General features: G+C 45.6%; 2 protein-coding genes across 5 annotated transcripts in view; both read left to right on the top strand.

The window, feature by feature from the left end:
• Positions 1-10752: 10752 nt before the first annotated feature.
• The window catches only part of POC1B (POC1 centriolar protein B), a 101357-nt gene continuing 94028 nt past the window's right edge, over positions 10753-18081 (top strand). For 3 of the 4 annotated variants that reach the window (XM_032790398.2, XM_032790396.2, XM_032790400.2), the window contains exons 1-2: positions 10884-10994; positions 12314-12398. In XM_032790398.2, coding sequence (XP_032646289.1) covers positions 10980-10994; positions 12314-12398 — 100 coding nt within the window. In that variant the 5' untranslated portion in view covers positions 10884-10979. Of the gene's footprint in view, positions 10995-12313; positions 12399-18081 lie in introns of all 4 variants that reach the window. The other variant, XM_032790397.2, reaches the window with a different exon arrangement.
• Positions 12405-17791, top strand: GALNT4 (polypeptide N-acetylgalactosaminyltransferase 4). The gene has a single exon (XM_032790395.2). The coding sequence runs from the start codon at positions 13177-13179 to the stop codon at positions 14926-14928; it is 1752 nt and encodes a 583-aa protein (XP_032646286.1). The 5' UTR covers positions 12405-13176; the 3' UTR covers positions 14929-17791.

Below are 18081 nucleotides of genomic sequence, written 5' to 3'. Positions count from 1 at the left end.
GGTCTGAACAAAGGAGCTAAACAAAGAAGCAAGAAGCCCCCTCCCTAGGCAGAGCAGTGGTTCCAGTTAGTCTGTACAAGCCATCCCTATGAATAGGGCTGTGACTTTAGTTAGCACAATGGCCGGAAGGGGCGGCCACGCAGGACAAACAGAAAGGAGAAGGGAAAAAGGAATGCTAACAGGGGGACAGCTGTAACAAACAATGTGTAGGAAAGAAATTAACACCACCATGAACATCAATTTTATGTCAAAGTTGTTTCAGGTGTTTAGGCAAAAAAGGAGGAACACTGTGGAAAGAGGAAGTTACTTTTGATATTTATATCAGTGAAGCCTCCATGCTATTCTGTTATAATTGACAACAGCGATGTAGGATCCTTCTCAATCAGGGACTCTTCTGAGGCCAACAATTCATTTTACATAGACTCATCAATATTTCATCATTACTAGCTTGGGCCATATTTAAACAAAATGCCTGGGTGTGAAAGGTTCTACAACCTGTTTCAGGCAAAGAGTGGGCTCAGAATCAATGTACTGAATTTAAGATGACTTTTACATGCTCTTAAATAAATGGCAGCCAAGAATACAAATTTATATTATATCACAGTATGGTGTATTTGGAAATAGTAAAACTTCCTTCCATCCCTATTACCATATTTGCATTATGAACAATAGCAGCCCTACTTTATTGCAACTCCACTATAATAAAACTATATTTCCCCAAAACAACCTTACATTTTGTTTTCTGTTTTTTCTGGAATCAGTTATTTGATATTACATGGTGGCTCTATTAGTGATCAGAAGCTGAAAGTTTTACATTAAGAATCTCAAGGAGTGGTTTGGCTAAATAAATCAGCAGCTTTGCCTCCTTAAACATCTGTTTTATTCTATAGGATATTGATGAAAGTTGGCAGCAAATGCTCTTTCACAAACAACTGAACTTGCACAAAAGTCTGAGCCACAATGTACACTGATAAACAAGGGTAAACAATGGGGACCTGCTCAGCTTCAGTGCATCTCAGAGCTGTGTAAAGCAGCTTATACTATAGGAAGTTTAACTTACAGCTGATGGATGGTTTGATTTTATTAATTTTCAGATGAAGGGTAATTTTCAGACTTTGATACCTCAGGCTGAGTATGTGTAAGGGGAAAAAAGAGTCTAATGTAATTAAACAGCAGCATTATAAGCTAAATAATATAAACAGTAGAATTAGCAGATGACAGTTATTCTGCCAAAGGACACATCTCAAAGCTGTTAAAATCTGTAGAGTAAAAATGGGTGGAATCCATTTGATTAGTCTTTTGTCAAACATGCTGTAAATCCTTCCAGTGGCTTCAGGCATCAAATTCCTTCTAACTGTCCTAGCACCTCTGTTCTATTTTTCTGTCTTTCCTGCTCCTACTATAGCATTTATGACTTCACTGATTAGGACAAGCATGAAAAAAAATGCCTGTTAATGTCTCTCAATTTCACACGATAGTCAAAACATGTTTCGCAGTTTACTTTTTGTTCTATCATGAGTGGTGTATGTAGATCACATTAGTTTTAGGTTAAACTAAATTGATTTATAAGGGCATGTCTACACTGGCAGAGTTACACTGCCAGGAGTTACAGCGCCGCTCAGAGAGCGTGGAAGGGAAATCGCTGTTGTGTGTTCACACTGTCAGCTGCCTGCACAAAAGCATGTTCACACTTGTGGCACTTGCAGTGGTATGCGGAGCAGTGCACTCTGGGCAGCTATCCCACAGAGCCCCTCTTTCTATTCTGCTGCTAAGAGATGTGGGAAGGCAAAGGTGGTCACGGGGCATCCTGAGTCCTGCCCCATGTCCCATGATGCATTGCTTCACATGCCAGCAATCTCTGTGCTTCTGTCTGCATTTGGTGCCATCTTTCAACAGTTTGTGTACTGCATGCTCTCTTTGGGCTGCAGGAATGCATCCTGAACTGCTGACCAGTATGCTGCTCACTCTGACCAATGCATCACAAGTGGCAGTGGAGTTATTCCTTAAACTACAAAGGCAAGAGGAGTGTGAGATTGATCTTGCCATGCATAGTAGCTACGACACGAGATTGCTTGTGGCATTCACGGAGGTGCTAATCACAGTGGGATGATGCTTTTGGGCTCAGGAAACAAGCACTGAGTGGTGGGATCACATCGTGATGCATATCTGGGATAACGAGCAGTGGCTGCAGAACTTTCGGATGAGGAAAGTCACATTCATGGGACTGTGTGATGAGCTCACCCCAGCCCTCTGGCACAAGAACATGAGAATGAGAGCTGCCCTGCCATTGGAGAACTGGGTGGCAATTGCACTGGAGAAGCTGGCTACTCCAGACTGCTACCGATCGGTCGCTAACCACTTTGGAGTGGGAAAGTCGATCACTGAACTCGTGTTGACAGAAGTCTGCAGGGCCATTAACTGCATCCTGCTCTGAAAGACCGTGACTCTGGGCAACATGCGTGACATTGTAGATGGCTTTGCACAAATAGACTTCCCTAACTGTGGTGGGGTGATAGATGGCATGCACATTCCAATTCTGGCACCAGACCACCTAGTCACCGAGCACATTAATCGCAAAGGGTATTTCTCCAGGTGCAAGGGGTACATCAATCACAAGGGGTATCTCTCCAGGCGCTTGTGGATCACCATGAGCATTTCATGGACATTAACGCAGGCTGGTGCAGAAAGGTGCATGACACACGCATCTTTCGAAATGCTAGCCTGTTCAGGAAGCTGCAAGCAGGGACTTTCTTCCCGGACCAGATCACTGTAGGGGAAGTCAAAATGCCCATTGTGATCCTGGGAGACCCCGCCTACCCCTTAATGCCATGGATTATGAAGCCATACATGGGGCAACTTGACAGCAGCAAGAAGCAGTTTAACAACAGGCTGAGAAAATGCAGAATGACTGAGTGTGCTTTTGACTGTTTAAAAGCCTGCTGGCACTGCCTCTATGGGAAGCTGGACCTGGCCGATGACAATATTCCTATGCTTATAGCTGCGTGCTGTACGCTCCATAATATTTGTGAAGGGAAGTGTGAAAGTTGGCTGGACCGCAGAGGCTCAACGCCGGGAGGCTGCTTGGGACCAGGGCTATTAGAGGGCCGCAGTGTGGGGCCATAAGGATCAGGGATGCCTTGAGGCAGCAATTAGAAACTGAAAGCCACTAATATTAATTGTTATGCTCGGGAGTGCAGTGCTTGTAATGCTAGGATGTGATTGTGACTGGTGCAGACGATGCAATATGAAGGCTTAACATAACTATCTGTTGCTCTGCAGGGCTCTGTTTGCTTTCAATTAATAGACTAAAGATTGCTTTGAAATCAACACAACTCTTTTATTAAAAAACAACTGGAGGAGAGAGGCAAACAAAAAAACCCATAAACACCGAGGGGGATGGTGGACGGGAAGGTTCCAGGACGAGATGGAGTCCTGGGGCAGCTAAAGATTTGTGTATGTCTAGGGATCGTATCCAACCTTCTCCTTTGGAGTACAATGCAGTGGGTACTGTATTTCAGCAGGGCCAAAACTGCAGAGGGATGAGTGTCGAGTGCAGTGGGTAACAGGAGTCCACAGTGGAATGCTGTGGGTATAGACTGGAGCCAGGAGGTTGATAAGAGTGTGTTGGCGGTGGCTGAAGCATGGGAAAGAGTGTTTTGCGAAAGCGGCTGCACAGGAGGGTGGGGACAGAACTGCTCGGTTTGAAGAGCTAGTATCACCTGGAGCATGTTTTCTTGGCGCTCCACAACCTTTAAGAACTGCTCTGTGGCTTCATTCTGGCATACCACATTCTTTCAGTCCCTCTTCCCACTGTCCCGTCACTCATTCAATTTCTGTTTCTCGGCAGCGGAGAGCATCATAAAATCATGCAGAAAGGCCTCCTTAGTTATTCTTGGCTGTTTTCTAGTTCTGCACAGCCATTCAGCTGCTGCTAAGAGTGAGGCTGGGCTCCTAATGTCATCTCTATGCATTTAAATGTGTAGCGGCAGGGCAGGATAAATCACTCTTCCCAGATCCTGCTGTACACTGGGCACATGGCTCTTGAGGAGAGCCAGCACTGTAGGATGAGCCTGATAATCATTCCTCTCCCCACACTTTTTCCACAGGATGTCATCTTTACGGAAGATATCTCACGGCTGAAGGTGAGCAAGGAATCAAGGGAGGGTCTTCTCCAAGACTGCGGCTTCCATCCTGGCCCTTATACGACTCACCTGTGTGCAACAATGGTTCCCCCCTCGTCCTCTTGTGACAACACAGTGGCGCAGGGAAGTTACCAAGAAACAAAGCAGCTCTGCTGAAGAACCTGTGGCAGCAGATTGCCCAGTATCTCCATGAGAGTTTCCTGGAGATCTCTGATGGAGATTCCCATGAAGTGAGGGAGTCAATCAACAGCTTGTACTGCCACTCTGACTAGGCATGCGGTGGGAGACAAGCCTGCTTTCTGCAATCCTCCTCCACCAACGACTCACTTCAGTGATTCCCAAAATCAGATCCACTTACCAATTCACCAACATCTGACAGCTGTGACTGGCTAGCCTCCTCCGGGGTAGAAAAGAGCTCCTGGCTGCATGCATCTCTGACCTGAGTCATCCTCTCCCTCTGGGTCCCCCTCCACATCCTCATCCAAGATTTCCTCCTCCTGCCTCGATCCACTTTTGATTGGCATGCAAGTCACTGAAGTTCCACAGTGGTCTTCGCAGTGGAGGTGAGGTTGCTGCCAAACATCACATCCAGCTCTCTGTAGAACCAGCAGCTCGTTGACATAGCACCAAAGCGGCAGTTTGCCTCCCACGCCTTGTGGTAGGCGTTCCGCAGCTCCTTCACTTTGACCCTGCGCTGCAACCTGTCCTGGTCATGGCCTTTTTCTGTCATGCATCGTGAAATGTGTCCATAGGTATCATAATTATTACAGCTGGAGCGCAGTTGGGACTGGACATCTTCTCTCCTCAAATGCTGATGAGGTCCAGCAGCTCGACATTGCTCCAAGCGGGGAATCGCCTGGTGCATGGAGCAGGCATGGCCACCTGGAAAGATGCCCTGAGACCACTGCACACATCACCGAGCAAACAGGAAAATTCCAAAGTTCAAACCGATGAGCAGAGAGGCAAAAACAGGCATTGTGGGACACCTCCCGCAGGCCAATGGCAGCATTGTAATCGACCACAGTGTCTACACTGGCACTGCAGCTCTGTAGCCCCTGCGCAGAAAGCTGTATGTCTCTTGTTGGGGTGGGTTTTTTACAGCACTACAACTGCACAGTTTCTACACACTACGTGGCATGGCAGTGTGTCCACTTCGGGAGTTACAGCGCAAAAAGTTGCTTTGTGTGCAGAAACTTGCCAGTGTAGACAAGGCCTAAATGTTAAGGCTGAAAGCTACTTACCCTCCATCAAAACAGCTGTGAAACAGGAAGCAGAAAAAATATGGCCTAAATTCCATATTCCATTTTGAAAACTCTTAAAGGGACACTATCAACAGGAGTTCTTTAATTTCCAAAAATAAATTTTCAAGGAGCTCCCTTTAAATAGCACGTTCTGACCTTTTCAAAACATGGAAATCTCCTTTCCTGATTCATGCTGATGTTTGTTTATAAGGGTCTTTTAGGCAGGAGCAACACCAAATGTTCAGAAGCACACCTGCTTCTCCCTCCCCTTCGTCCCTGCATATACCTATCTGCTATTTTTTCAGTTTCACCTCGTCTGCTGTTGAACACCCTTTCACAGGGCCTGGACAGGAGAGGCATGCGAGCAATGCAAGAGAAACAGAGAAACTGCACTGACAGCACTTTATGTATAGTCAAAGCAAGAAAACAAACTTGGGGTGGAGGAGAAAATTTGGTTTTAGTTTTTTGTAAAAATCTCATATTACAAGTAATACTACTACATGCAATTTTGAAATGGAAACTTTGACTTCAAGCTGATATCTTTTTTTATTTGAAAAACCAATCGCCCGCACCATATCAGAAGAAAATGAGAACAAATAAGAGATATTTCTTTTAACAGACTGAGGCCTTCAGTGGGGTTGCAGGAACACACATGAATCTGCCCACATGGGCTCACTGCAGGATTGGAGCCTAAACTTTGTAAATGGAGGAGAAAGGGTGGTGGAGAACTGGAGGGGGGGGTGTGGGTGTGTGTGTGTGGGTGTGTGTGTGGGTGCGCTAACCAGATACTGACACATCTGGCATATTAAAAAATATCTGGAATGAGCTGTGCTCTGATATTTGTATTCAATTCTATATGCAGGAGCCAGAGGATGAGGCAGGAGAGGGAGAAGCAGCCAGGGACTTGAGGGGTATACAGGAGTGGGGGAACTAGCATAGGAGCTGGGAGTAAGGGAGAGGGAGCCAGGGGTCTATAACCATGAGTGCACAGTCCCCTCTAGAGCAGGGGTAGGCAACCTATGGCACATGTTGCCGAAGGCGGCACATGAGCTGATTTTCAGTGGCACTCACACTGCCCAGGTCCTGGCCACCAGTTCAGGGGGCTATGTATTTTAATTTTAAATGAAGCTTCTTAAACATTTTAAAAACCTTATTTACTTTACATACAACAATAGTTTAGTTATATATTATAGACTTATAGAAAGAGACCTTCTAAAAACATTAATGTATTACTGGCACGCAAATCTTAATTTAGGTGAAATAAAAGGGAACTTGGAAGCACCACTTCCGAAAGTGCCAGACGCCTATCTAGGCTTCGAACTGAACCCAACGAGTCTTTGAATCTCTGCATTCCCTTTGTCGCCAAACAGCTCTAAATCACGATGGCAAAGTGTGTCGCAACGCCCCTCTAATGCCTAACAATAGATCAATTCTACAGGTATGTCATCTATTTGCAGGGATAATTCCGATTTCACACATAACCTGGAATTTTGTTAAAACTATGACTACTTGCGTATAAATAAGGTTGCACATGCGCCATATTATCTAAGTTTTTGGGTGGAGATAGCAACAGATTCACGGTGGTGCGGGTCCATATACCGAAGGTAGCTGCAATTCCAGACTTCATGTGGTAGTACTGGTATGACGTAAAGCAAGACTTCACTCATAGTTGTGCCTGCGCGCTCCCTGCGCCCCATTCCTAAATTCTGGTGTTGAAGCATCACCAAGGGACAAGTAAGTAGGACAAGCTGTTGCACAGTGATTCTCTTAAGGATAAAATTATTCTCGATATATCGACTAAGGGGGCATTCACTCCTCCGTGGCACGGGCAGGAAAATCAGTTGCGCCTATTTCCGCGCTGGGATTGGCCGCCCCGGAAGACGCCATAAAAACTCAAACACTGCAAACATATGGCAACCAGGCGAGACACCGTTTGTCCTTTTGTCAACTATCGAAACCATCGGTTATGCGTACTGGTGATGCCGCTGACAAGAAGCGTACTCCAAGTGCTAACACAGTCGCAGCATTCATTCATTGCAAGGTAAAGCAAAGAATGGTACCAGTCGTTCTGTACCTGCTTGGTGACCATTGTTAAATTGCGATGAGTGACGGTTATCAGATCGTTCTGTACATCTGCTGCTGCATGGGTGGCTCCCTGGCTGGCTTCGCTGAGGTCAGCCGGCGGCGCAAGACAAAAAGGAATGACTCCCGTGTCCATCTCCTCCTTTATGTTGTATCTAAACAAAGTCAGTCCTGCTAGATAATGAGGCCAAGTGTAGCTAAAGTACCTGATCAGAAGACTAGGAGAGCAACAGCGCTCGCGTCGAGATCCGCAGAAATGATCGAAGCAGCCATTCATTACCGGGGTGCCCCTGCAACAACCCACCACATTGCTTCCTCTTCCCGCAACCTTCCTGCTCCGAGCAGTGTCCCCTCATGTGTGAATGAAGTAATAAAGAATGCAGGCAATAAGAAACATCTGATTTTGTAGTGGGATAAAAGAGGGAGGCAGCCCAGCTGCTATGATATGTCAGCAGTACAGAATCTTTTTCTATTCGACATTGAAGACAGGAGGAGGCTGATGGAACTCAGCCCCCAGTTGCTATGATGAGGAATCGTTACCAAGCCGTTCTGACCATCGTGGCCCGGAATGACGCTGGAGCCATTCCCTATTTTACCCAGGCACCCCTGGCTGCCTCACCTGAGCAGCCAGGAGCATCACGGCTGATGATGAATACGGATACAGTCATATTGTACAATCTCCACCCAGGGAGGGGAGGGAAAGGAATGCTGCATATTCATTGGCCGCAAGCACCGCGTCTAACCAGCACATACAGCAAACATAGGTGCATAATCAAAAAAAGTCAAAAGGATTTCCCCCTTTCCTTGTCACGGGGGGAGGGGAGGTAAATTGACGACATATACCCTGAAACACCCTGGACGATATGTTTGACCCTACAGGCATTGGGAGCTCAGCCAAGAATGCAAATGCTTTTCAGAGACTGCGGGGACTGTGGGATAGCTGGAGTCCTCAGTACCCACTCCCTCCCTCCCTCCATGAGCGTCAATTTGATTCTTTGGCTTTCCATTACGCTTGTCACACAGCACTGTGCTGTGGCCTCTGTCTAGACCAAACCATTGTGGGGATACGAGTCAAAATTTAAATTTCCTGACTAGGATGAGATGTAGTATGTGAAATTTAAGGAGGATTAACTTTTTTGGGGGTAGCTATGCGGGGGAGAGAGAAAAGGTTGAAAATCAGGCTTGTAATTGGAAGCTAGCCTAAACTATGAAGTAGTTACTGCCACGCCATAATAAGCTCAGCTTATCTGTCTCTGCCAAAATATCAAGTAATAAATAATGTGTTATTTTAGAGAGAGCTTCTAACTAAAATTCTCAGTGCAAATATGAAAGTTTGTCAGATCTGTTTACAGAAGCCCCAAAGATTTAATAAATGTTTACCATGAAAATGCAGCAAAGAGTCCTGTGGCACCTTATAGACTATCAGACCTTCAGATACTTGATACCATAAAAACGAGATTCATAAAAAGACCAGTAGGAAACTATGATGCAACCCAAGATCCTCCCAAATCTTGCCCTTTTCCTGGTCCCTAGCCTTCCCATATCCTGGCAGCATAATTTAAAGCCCCATCTCACCCTTTGTCTATGCTTTATCAAATGCTCAAGGTGCAACACCACCTCCTTTTAGCATTGATTCATTTCTTCTGCTGGGGAACCTCCTCAGTAACAGCCACCAGTTCCAATTACTTAAACAGAGCAATAATATTTGACATAGAAAATACAGAAAAGTAAATTGTATAGAATAAAAGCATACTAAGCTAGCCTATATTACATTACCTTTTCTGTAAGTATTTTCTCCTTTCCTTGAGATCAGTAAGCAGTTTCCTTCGTGATTGCTCTATTCAGGGTTTATCCATTTCTTCCTGTGTGGCTTTAAGGAATGCAACATCTGGGAGAAAGAGTTTTTGTGATCTAATTCAGTTCATACTCCATTAAATGATAGGTAAACAAATTTTGGATTCTGTCCATTTTCACCCATTTCCATACATATTTTTATAGCAAGAATCAGTAGCTAGCACTGTTACCTGTAGGTTTAATGTTTTTTTATTGGAGAAGTACGGTTCAGTCTTGAAGAAATGCTGTTGCTGGTTCTGCAATGTTTCTTTTGGGGAGGAGCTGCAGGAAAGCAAGCAGCAGGAAAGGTTGCTCTATATTTGTGTCTCTAACTAGTCGGTTTTTGGGTTAGAGTTTCTCCCTGGATATTGGTGAAAGAAGAGGTTGCTTGTGTGCCGCTTGACTGCCTTTGTTCAAGGAGTGGTGTAAATCTGTCTTTGATTTATATGCCCTCCTCTATTACTGTAATTTCTGATCAGTGATTGATATTGATTTTATACAGTGTAAATTAAAACAAGTAACCTGATTTAAAATATTTAGATTCTGCTTCACTGATTTCTTCTACAATGGGAAACCAACCTGCAAGCCCCTGAAATCTGCTACTGCGCAGCAGATTCCCTATGTGGAGTTCATTCAGCATCATACTTCTTCAGGTAGAAGTAGTTTTGGCAGAATTTTTTTTTTTTATTTTAAGCATTTTTTTAAATGAATTAAATTTTCACAGTTGTGGGAAATTATGGGGGAAGACAATTATTCAATGACAGTGAGATTTTAAAAATCAGAGCTTTATAACTGTTAAAACACCAACTCTCAACGCCACCTGTTAAAATATACAAAGTGAATAGCCTTCAATTAAACTCTTGTCTTCAAGCAGCATTTTGCTGACTTTGCCTGTCCTACATTTTGATTTGTGCAAATGAATGTCTTTTTCCAACCCTGTGTGTGAAATTTAAATTCACTGACATTTGCCCAGACTTACCACATAAATCTCATCCTTCTAAGACTGGCTACGCCCACCCCCCAGGCGAGAGCCTTTCCCTGCCCCAAAACCCTCCTCCACAACATGGATTTAGCATGGCTGAGAGGAGGTGGAGTTGAGTCTTAAGGCGTTAGGATGAAAGGTAGTTCCTCCTCCCCCCCCCGCCCCCCGGGTGCAGCTCCCCACAGATGGCTCTGCCAGGTGATTCCCCCACCCCTGCCTGTTGGCTCGGCCCGCTCCTCCCGCGGGCGGCGGGTCAGCAGCCGAAGCACCGCTGCGCGTTCAATCCCGCTGGGCTCGTGCTGCTGAGGCAGAGGAGGCCGCCCTGCAGCGCGGGCGGGGACAGGCCAGACGCTGAGCTCGCGCCGAGCTTTGGGGCTAGAGCTGGAGCGCCCGTGCCTGTCTGCGGGCGTGGTCCGGGGGAGGGGGCTGCGCAGGATACGGACGCTCATGGTAACTAAGCAACTGTCTCTTTGAGGGCGAGTCGAGTGCCTATCGCATGGATGCGGCTCTAAGCTCGGCGCCGCGCTCACAGGGTTGGGAGGGGCCCGCCGCCGGGCAGGGGCTGCCGCTGGGGTCGAATTCGGGGCTCTGCTAGTCGGGTCTGGAGCGCGGGGGGTTTGACTGGGCCACGGCGCGGCTGCTGGTGTTTCAGGGCAGGGGAGCGCGGCGCCTGGAGTGGGCGCGCTGGGCCCCTGTCCCATGGCGTCCGTGCTGGTAAGGAAGCGGGCAGGTCTGGGGAGGAGTCCCGCTCCTGCGGCAGAGGGAAGGGAGAGAGCCGGTAGCTCTGCTGTGCGCGCTGGGAGGAGCCTGTCCCGGGGAGCCCGCCCGCCAGGCCCCGAACTGATGAGCATGTCTCCAGCTGGGCGCCTCCTGGCCCTGCCCCTTCTCCACCAGGACCCACTTCTCTCGGGCCGAGCTCTGGGTTCAAGTTGCCTCCCGGGCCATGCGAGCCAGCGTCGCGGCACTGGAGCGCGTTACCCGGCCCTCCGCCGCTCCCAGGGGAAGCGACAAGCCCCGCTAGTGCCCCTCTATTCCTACTGTTACCGCTAAGGGCAGCGCTCAGCTGTCACGGTGATGGGCATTCGCGGAGCTGGGCAGATCGGTGATGGACGCTCCTCAGTGAGCGAACTGGCCAACTGGAAGGGGGCATGGAGCCTATAGGAAACGGGGAAAAGTTTGTCACAGCTCGCTCTGCCAATGGAAAACCCCTGCCCTTGAAACAGGGAGGGCGGGGGGCGTCCAACAGCTGTTCAAGGGTTCCCGTTTGCGGTAACCAAATCAAAACACATTGAAAACGTCCTCTCACTTGATTTGTCAGAGGAGAGTTACAGTCCCTTAAAGGAGAGTAGGAGGGTGGCTTTGCATATATCAGTCCTGTTTGTTGCAGGGCATCTTACTGCCATCCAGAACCAGAATCCACACGGGCGGCGGGTTGTTGCTCGGGAACATCTGTACTACAGGGACATTCTGTAGGGCCTGTCTTCTCGAGATTTTTCTCCATGTCAACATCTAGAGACCAGCACTTATGCCTGGGCCTCTTGGCTGTCACCGCACTTCTCAGGGTTCTAGCTTTTAGGATGCTTTGCAGTACTCTCCTTCCCCACTGTTGTTATAATGGAAGGAAGTTTTATTCTGGGCTAACACGTTGCTGCTTTCCTAGAATCTATAAATTGTATCTGAGAGAAGCTACCTCCTTTGAATATTGATCTTGGTGTGATCTTAACATGGCGAGTTCCGGGTTGATACAGAGAACAACAATCAGGTGTCAAGTATCAGAGGGGTAGCCCTGTTAGTCTGGATCTGTAAAAGCAGCAGAGAATCCTGTGGCACCTTATAGACTAACAGACGTTTTGGAGCGTGAGCTTTCGTGGGTGAATACCCACTTCGTCAGACGCGTCTGACGAAGTGGGTATTCACCCAGGAAAGCTCACGCTCCAAAACGTCTGTTAGTCTATAAGGTGCCACAGGATTCTCTGCAACAATCAGGTGGTGACTCAAAACGGAGTTCTCAGATATTACAACTTCTTCTCCAGGAGGATCCTATCTTAATTCGTCCCTTTAAAGGCCACAAAGCTGCAGTCACCGGCGTTGACTTCAGCCCGACCACCACGGCACTTGGTGAGTTTGTTATCTTTGGTAGCGCGTTAGCGTGTCAGTTTGTGCTGAACGCTTCGTGTAGGATCCAGACGCCCAGCTCCTGCAACGGGACTGTACTCAATAGGGAGGGAGGGTACAGGGCCCCTGGAGCGCACGGAGGAGGAGGAGGAGCGATAGGATGGCTACAGGTGGGTGGCCTCTACAGGTTGTCGCTTGGGCAGGAGGCGGTGTTTGCTCTCCGGGATGAGCGAGGAAAATTGCTCAGCGGCTTCCGGAGAAGCGTGTTTGTGTGGCTGCAGGACTAGCTCCGGCCCCCGTCGGGTGGGGCTGGCGGAGGCGGGGCTGGCTCACAGAGTGGGAGCGGGGAAGCGTTTCTTTGGGTCGGACGGGCCAAGGGCTCCCTGCCCCTTTCTTAAGCGACAACTTTTTGAGCAAACCACAAGGCGGAGGGAGAGTGCGCGAGGGAGGGGTTTGTCCCGGGGACAGAGAGGAGGAAGTAAGGCGCGAGAGTGCTGGGGGGGAGGCGCGCTGCACAGGAGGCGGGGAGCGGGTCGGGGGAGGGACGCTGCTTCCTTGTTTGTTTTTTTTTGCTGCTCCGCATCCGCGCTCCGGACTCTATATCCGGGAAGAAGAGGACTTGTTGCAACCCTCCCACCCCTGTCCCCAGCACCCTGAGCCCGGAACTGCTGCCCGGCCGCCCGCCCGCCCGCCCGCGGCTCCCGGCGGTGCCAGGGAGGTGCAGAGCGCTGCAAGAACTTACAGCTCTCCCGTTTGCCCGCGGCTGGTTTAATCGCGTGCAATGAGGATCCGTCTGGCCAGAAGATGGACTTGGCTTGGCAGAAGCTGCCTGTTGCTTGGCCTCTTGATGGTTGCTTACTTCGTAGTGGAGCTGTCTGTTTCTACCTTCCATGCCTCCTCCACCGGAGACAGCGTCACCAATGGGAGATGGGAGAGACACTTTTCTGACAGAGCAGAAAAAGCAGAGGATTTAGCTCGTCCAGTTTATGAAAAATCCCCTCCTGATTCTTCTGCGCCAGGAGAATGGGGTAAGGCCACTCGTCCACAGTTGTCTCCTGAGGAAAAGAAACTTGAAGAAGAGCTGATTGAAAAATATGCAATTAATGTTTATTTGAGTGACAAAATATCTCTACATCGTCACATACAGGACAATCGAATTTATGAATGTAAAGCCAAATCTTACAACTATAGAAAACTTCCAACTACATCCGTTATAATTGCTTTCTATAATGAAGCTTGGTCAACCTTACTGCGGACAGTTCACAGCGTTCTTGAAACATCTCCTGCAGTACTTCTAAAAGAAATTATACTAGTGGATGACTTGAGCGATAAAATATATCTGAAGGCTGAACTTGAGAAGTACATTAGTAACCTGAAAAGAGTTCGTTTGATAAGAACCAGCAAACGAGAAGGATTGGTTCGTGCACGCTTAATTGGAGCTACTTTTGCTACTGGTGATGTCCTCACATTCCTAGATTGTCATTGTGAGTGTAACTCTGGTTGGCTGGAACCACTTTTAGAGAGGATTGCTGAGAACGAGACTGTGATCATTTGTCCTGTTATAGATACCATTGATTGGAATACATTTGAATTCTACATGCAGACGGGTGAGCCCATGATTGGGGGATTTGACTGGCGATTGACATTTCAGTGGCATTCTGTGCCTGAACATGAACGTCAAAGATGGAAATCTAAAACTGACCCTATTAGATCCCCAACTATGGCTGGTGGGCTATTTGCAGTTAGTAAGAAGTATTTTGAGTATCTTGGTACATATGACACAGGGATGGATGTCTGGGGTGGGGAGAATTTAGAACTATCATTCAGGGTGTGGCAATGTGGCGGCATGTTGGAGATCCATCCTTGTTCCCATGTAGGCCATGTGTTCCCAAAGCGGGCTCCATATGCGAGGCCAAATTTCCTGCAGAACACTGCACGTGCTGCTGAAGTGTGGATGGATGAGTATAAAGAACATTTTTACAATAGAAATCCTCCAGCAAGAAAAGAAAATTACGGTGATATTTCTGAAAGAAAACTATTAAGAGAGCGTTTGAAATGTAAGAGTTTTGACTGGTATTTGAAAAATATTTTTTCCAGCTTACATGTACCAGAAGATCGTCCGGGCTGGCATGGAGCTATCCACAGTATGGGAATATCATCAGAATGTTTAGACTACAATTCACCTGAACATAATCCTACTGGGACTCATGTCTCTCTCTTTGGATGTCATGGTCAAGGAGGCAATCAGTTCTTTGAATATACATCGAATAAAGAAATTAGGTTTAACTCTGTGACTGAACTATGTGCTGAAGTCCCTGAACAAAAGGATTTCATTGGCATGAGGAACTGCCCAAAAGAGAGAGCCGCTATCCCAGAAAACATCATGTGGCATTTTAAAGAGGATGGGACTATTTATCATCCTCATTCAGGAAAGTGCCTTAGTGCTTATCGTACTTCTGAGGGTCGGCCTGATGTGCAAATGAGGACTTGTGATGCTGCAGATAAAAATCAAATTTGGAAGTTTGAAAAATAAAAAAGCCACTGATGATAGTTGTTATCTGAAGAACTTCAGCGTAAATTAGTGGCTGGCTTTGTTTTGATACACGGATGTCCTCTGAGAGCCTTCCCTATAGTAGTTTAGGAACTGAATCTCTTAATGCTGAAGTGTATGGAAGTGGGTTGGCAGATACTGGGAATTAATATTTAAAAGTGCCTTTTTGCACTGACTTAAGGTTTTTAATTTTGTAGAGTTTTGATTCATTATTGCTTGCATTTCAGTTTATATTTTAGTTTTAGGAAGAGCATGACCTGTTTTAGACCTGAAGAGTTCTTACATCAAATGAAAGAAAATCTATGTTACTTCAGTATTAAGGTTAAGAATTTAAATCTACAGAAGTTAAAGTTCTCACAGCAGTGTTTACTTAGCTATATTGCAGATATTCACAGAATAAATAATACAGTAGTACGTGGCTGAGTTAACATTGGTGTGGGAAGTCTAACCTTAATCCTTAGTACGCTGTATAATCATCCAGGCATTTATTGGGGATCTGCCAGCTCCTAAGGGTGTTGACGAGGTCATATTATTTTGAAAGGAATGAAAGTTTCTATTTTCTAACTACTTGGAAGACGGGAAACATTAGGACTGGCCCTTCTTCATTCCCTAATTCAGTCTTGCCCTAGTTCCTGAAAGCAACTTGGTTCTTCAACACCCTCGCCCCGCACCCTAATACTAGAGATAGCGGAACTAGGAAGATGGGCTGGCAGTATGAGAATGTTGGCCAGGTGGAGGTTGGGGGTGGGAAGGGGATGGTTGGAGACAATAGAGTGTGTGTGGTGCATTTATCTTGAGTGTGAGAGAGAAAAGGATGGGTCTCATGTTGACATCTGTGTCTCATCTTTGAATTCTCAGAACTAATATGCACATCCTGAGTCCTCTAAGCATTAGTGAGTACTCAATTTCTGGACACTTGTTTATAGTCTCAACACTATATATTTACATAATCTTTTGCATTCTTGTTGTTTTTTTTTTAAATATATGTAATATTTTATATATCACTATGTTAGGAGGTGAAGGAAAGAGGTGCTTGTGTAGATCTTTTCATAATGATATTAAGGCAGTGGTTCTCCACCTATTTACTGTTGCGGGCTGCATATGTAGCTCTCTATGTGTTCTGTGGGTCATATTCACTCCATATGTATACGGCCTGTGTGGCCCTGAGGATGTCACATGGGCTGCAGCTATGTGCTGATTGGACCGCAAGCGACCTGCAGGTTGAGAACGAATGAATTAAGGTGTTTGTTTAAAATATGTAATGATAGATAGGACGTTCAAATAAAGTTTCTTAGGTGTGTGATAATTGGATTGCATATTCTAGAAAAAGTACAATGCAAGCACCAAGTGCGTTGGGGCCTCTACGTGATTCTTCAAGGCATTGGCTTAAGTTTTGGCAAATCCAGGTGTTTGGTTTTTTGGGGGGGAGGGTTCCTGATGTTCATTTTGTGCTGTCTAGCAGTAGCCACCAGATACCAAATCTTGATCTGGGACTGACAGCTCTTACCTTCAGATAAAATCACAAATTAATGACAGGAATTGAGCAATAAAAAATCTGGGGAAGGTCTAGTGGGATATAGTAGGTGGTGTTGGTTCATTACAGCCAGGGCTAGGCAGAAGGGAAAGGAGATGGCTGTTTGGAGGGAGAAAGTGGGGTCGTAAAAGGACTAGAGACTTTCTAGAAGTAATGAGACAAGAAGGAAAAGGGTGTGTGTTCAGGGGTATTTCTAAGGACTTTGGAAGGATTAGAGGAAGGAAGGGAAAGAAGTGGCCAGCAAGTTGAGGCAAGAGTCTCTGGGGCTGGAATGAAAGAAGGACTAGATGAGGAAGATTCTGGATTAGGAGTGTAGTGCAGGGCCATAGTAAAAATGATTGCCACTGTGTGGCACTGGGCATTATAAGTCTTTGTAATTTATTTTAAAATGACTAATTTGAAATCTTATTTGTATAAATTGGTATAGAATAAGGGAATTGTAACATTAAATTGATCAGCAAGGCACTCCTTGGCACATTCACCAAACCTGATGTGCCAAGGAATACCTCTGCATTCCTTTGTAGACCTACTGCTTTGAGAGACTACAGCCTATGGCATTCTGAAAGAGCAAGCTTTATATGGTCACATGCATTTGTGAAAGCCTTATCATAAACAAATTTGTTTCAGCATGCACACTTCCAAATGGATTCATGCTTGCATGTGCATCTACCTTGTATGCCAGGCATACTTATTTAGTGAGGGACATGAAGTACTGTGCATGCAGACTATGCAATTTTTATTCAATTCTAACATTTATTATTTTTTTAAAACCTAGCAAATATTGTGCTCCTCTTGGAGGACTGTTTAATGAATTGGAAGTTTAAAAATAAGTTGTTGCGCTATCTGAGCAGAAAATAAGAATGAACAAGTTTCTTAAATATTACAGTCTTTTCAATGCACTTATAACTGACAAACAATTCAAGAGAATTTTCTTATCCGATATTTCAGCTTTTTTAAACAGAAGAATAAGACTAAGAATGCAACACTTCTGCCCAATCGGAGCAATTTTTATAATATTATAAATATCTGATAATAGGAACTTGGAAATGGCAATCTCAACCATAACTGAAGCATTGCTACTGTAATCTTTTAATTCTGTGTACAGATTTCTGGAAAATCTGATACTCTGAGAAACAAAGGTATAAATATATCTATTTTTAATTCTATCATAGTTTTATGGGAATTTGGGGGGAAATAAAATTACTATATATGGATTTTAAACTACTGATTTTAAATGTCGAAACTATGTAAATTTAACATTGATTAAATGTAATTTTTTTTTGAAAACAGTAATAAAAATGATAACTGAACACAGGTTAGTTTTCTGGCTTTTGTTTTGTTTTTGATCTTTACCACTTATATTAGTGCCCACCACATTTAGAACAAACTCCAGTATTTTGGCATTTTATAAAGGTTAATAATATTAAACCACTTCTGCTTAATACCCAATGAAGATTCTGAATTTAAGCAGCCTTGCCATCCCTTTGGCAGAAATTTGTTTATCGTCAAATAGAAACTCCTTAGAATTACTGTTGTATATGTATTTACCACTGTAACTAATGATGAAAGTCTGTTTGAAAGAGGCATAGATGTTTTAATGT

This window comes from Chelonoidis abingdonii, chromosome 1 (assembly GCF_003597395.2).
Source record: "Chelonoidis abingdonii isolate Lonesome George chromosome 1, CheloAbing_2.0, whole genome shotgun sequence".
NCBI classification, from domain to species: domain Eukaryota; kingdom Metazoa; phylum Chordata; order Testudines; family Testudinidae; genus Chelonoidis; species Chelonoidis abingdonii.
Note: the sequence above shows the minus strand (reverse complement) of the source record. Positions and strands in the feature narration are given on the sequence as shown.